Source organism: Trachymyrmex cornetzi, unplaced genomic scaffold (genome assembly GCF_001594075.2).
Source record: "Trachymyrmex cornetzi isolate Tcor2-1 unplaced genomic scaffold, Tcor1.1 scaffold386, whole genome shotgun sequence".
Lineage (NCBI taxonomy): Eukaryota > Metazoa > Arthropoda > Insecta > Hymenoptera > Formicidae > Trachymyrmex > Trachymyrmex cornetzi.
The window spans coordinates 14,459-16,413 of record NW_017298597.1 but is presented as its reverse complement, the minus strand read 5'-3'; the positions used below and the strand labels follow the sequence as shown (position 1 = coordinate 16,413).

The following is a 1,955-nucleotide window of genomic DNA, read 5'->3' as shown; positions in this document are numbered from 1 at the left end:
GATTTATGTTAAAATTCTTCAAAATACAATGTTGTCCCACGACTGTCATATTTTCAGGGTAAATTCTAAGAAAAAATTCTCTCGTGATATATAATATACATATGTATGTATATCAAATTATAATTATATGTGTAGATAAAATTATAATTAAAAGCCTACATTTTATTCAAATAAAATATTATAATAAGATAAATAGAACTTCCTAAAAAATACATAATAAAGTCATAAATACATTAAGATAAAAGTTGAACCTTTCAATAAATTTAATATTATATGATTATTATACTTATTAATTTTATTTTATTAATAATTTCAGCAATTTAGACATCGTTTCTTTAAACAATAACAGCATTTCCATACATTATGATAACATGATTGCTGAAAAGGATAAGTTATTTAAAGTAATCAATAGCGCAGAAAAAAAACCATTATGGATTGGTAAGAATATATATAATATTATAGAATTATAAATAAAATAGTAATTATTGGAAAAAATTTAATCAATTAAATAAAATTTATTTAATTTTGTTGATTAAATTAAACTAACTTAATGCAATTAAGAATTTATTTGGATATCTTATATTTGAATGATTATTTGTAACATTGATTTATATACGAGTATACATATATTGTTGTATAGCGGAATCAAAATCACAAGAGAGTAAATACCAATATCTAGGAGCACTTATCTGGATGAGAAGACTTGGAGATGCTGCAAAGCTTGGTATACAAGTTGTGATGAAACAATTGACAAATTTGTCTCAAGCAACTCCTGTAAGTCACTCATTATTGTATTAGGTGTTAAACTTAATTCCTGCCGTCGGCAGGTGTTAAAGTTTAATAAGGTATTAAGTTTAACACCAAATCGATATGTAAATTTTGTTTAAATGTAAATAAATTTTAATTAATATAATAAAATATAAAGAAACATTTTATTAATTAATATAAAAATTATTATTTTTTAACCAGGCTTATTGGGTATCATTATTGTATAAGACCTTAGTAGGCCGTGAAGTTTTGGAGATAAAGCTTCAATCCAATAATGAAAATTACGTGCATTTTTATAGTCATTGCACAAAGCCCTCAGCACTGTACAGCAAAGGAGCTGTTACGATTTTCGGTATAAATTTAACACCGAAGACAGTGACTACTAGTCTAAAAGGGCTTAAAATAAAAATTCTTCACAAGTATATTTTATCACCAGAGTTTGAAACTACCAATAAAATGTTTTCAGAGTAAGTAATTTTGTAATTCACAAATACATTTGTATAAAAAATCGTTTATCCTATTTTTAGCAATATTATATAAAAAATAAAAGTGCTACACAAAATATTTTATTCAATATATTAATATAAATGTAGATAACGTATAAATGTAAATAACGATATGTTTTTTCATATATATGTATACGCTTTTTTTAATGACTCAAGTGGGAATTGAATACCGGCGAGGTACAGGTCCAATACCATTTTTCAGTATTTAGTACCGACGCGATACTGAATACCAGTACTGGTATAGTACTGGTAAAACACTGGGTAGATAGCAATGGGCCAAAGTTTGGAATACAGTACTATTATAATACGGTATCAGAATAGAGGAAGGTCACCGATACCGACATACCACTTTGTTTTTAGACAATATTTCTTAAACAAAAGATAAAAATATAACTTCAAAAACATAAATACAAAGTGTCTTCTATCAGATAGTATAAACAATTTTTATAATACTGTTTGCAATTTTGCAATAATTAAGTTTTTCGTAAGTTATGCAAAAATGAGCGTCTGACAAAATGGGCTCCAAAACTGACATAGTAGGCACCATAATAGGCACCAATACCATAATAGGCACCATAGTACGTACCAATACCAACATTCCTATTCTATAAATAAAGATATATCCTATTCTGTAAAGAAAACTAATTTATGAAGCTATAAACATTTAAAATAATATAATAT

General features: G+C 25.8%; 1 protein-coding gene across 1 annotated transcript in view; it reads left to right on the top strand.

The window, feature by feature from the left end:
• LOC108763841 (MATH and LRR domain-containing protein PFE0570w) overlaps nt 1-1,955 on the top strand; it is a gene marked incomplete at its 3' end in the record, with an annotated part of 12,613 nt that overhangs the window by 2,303 nt on the left and 8,355 nt on the right. The window contains exons 5-6 of the mRNA XM_018511737.1: nt 317-438; nt 1,007-1,235. Coding sequence (XP_018367239.1) covers nt 317-438; nt 1,007-1,235 — 351 coding nt within the window. The remainder of the gene's footprint in view (nt 1-316; nt 439-1,006; nt 1,236-1,955) is intronic.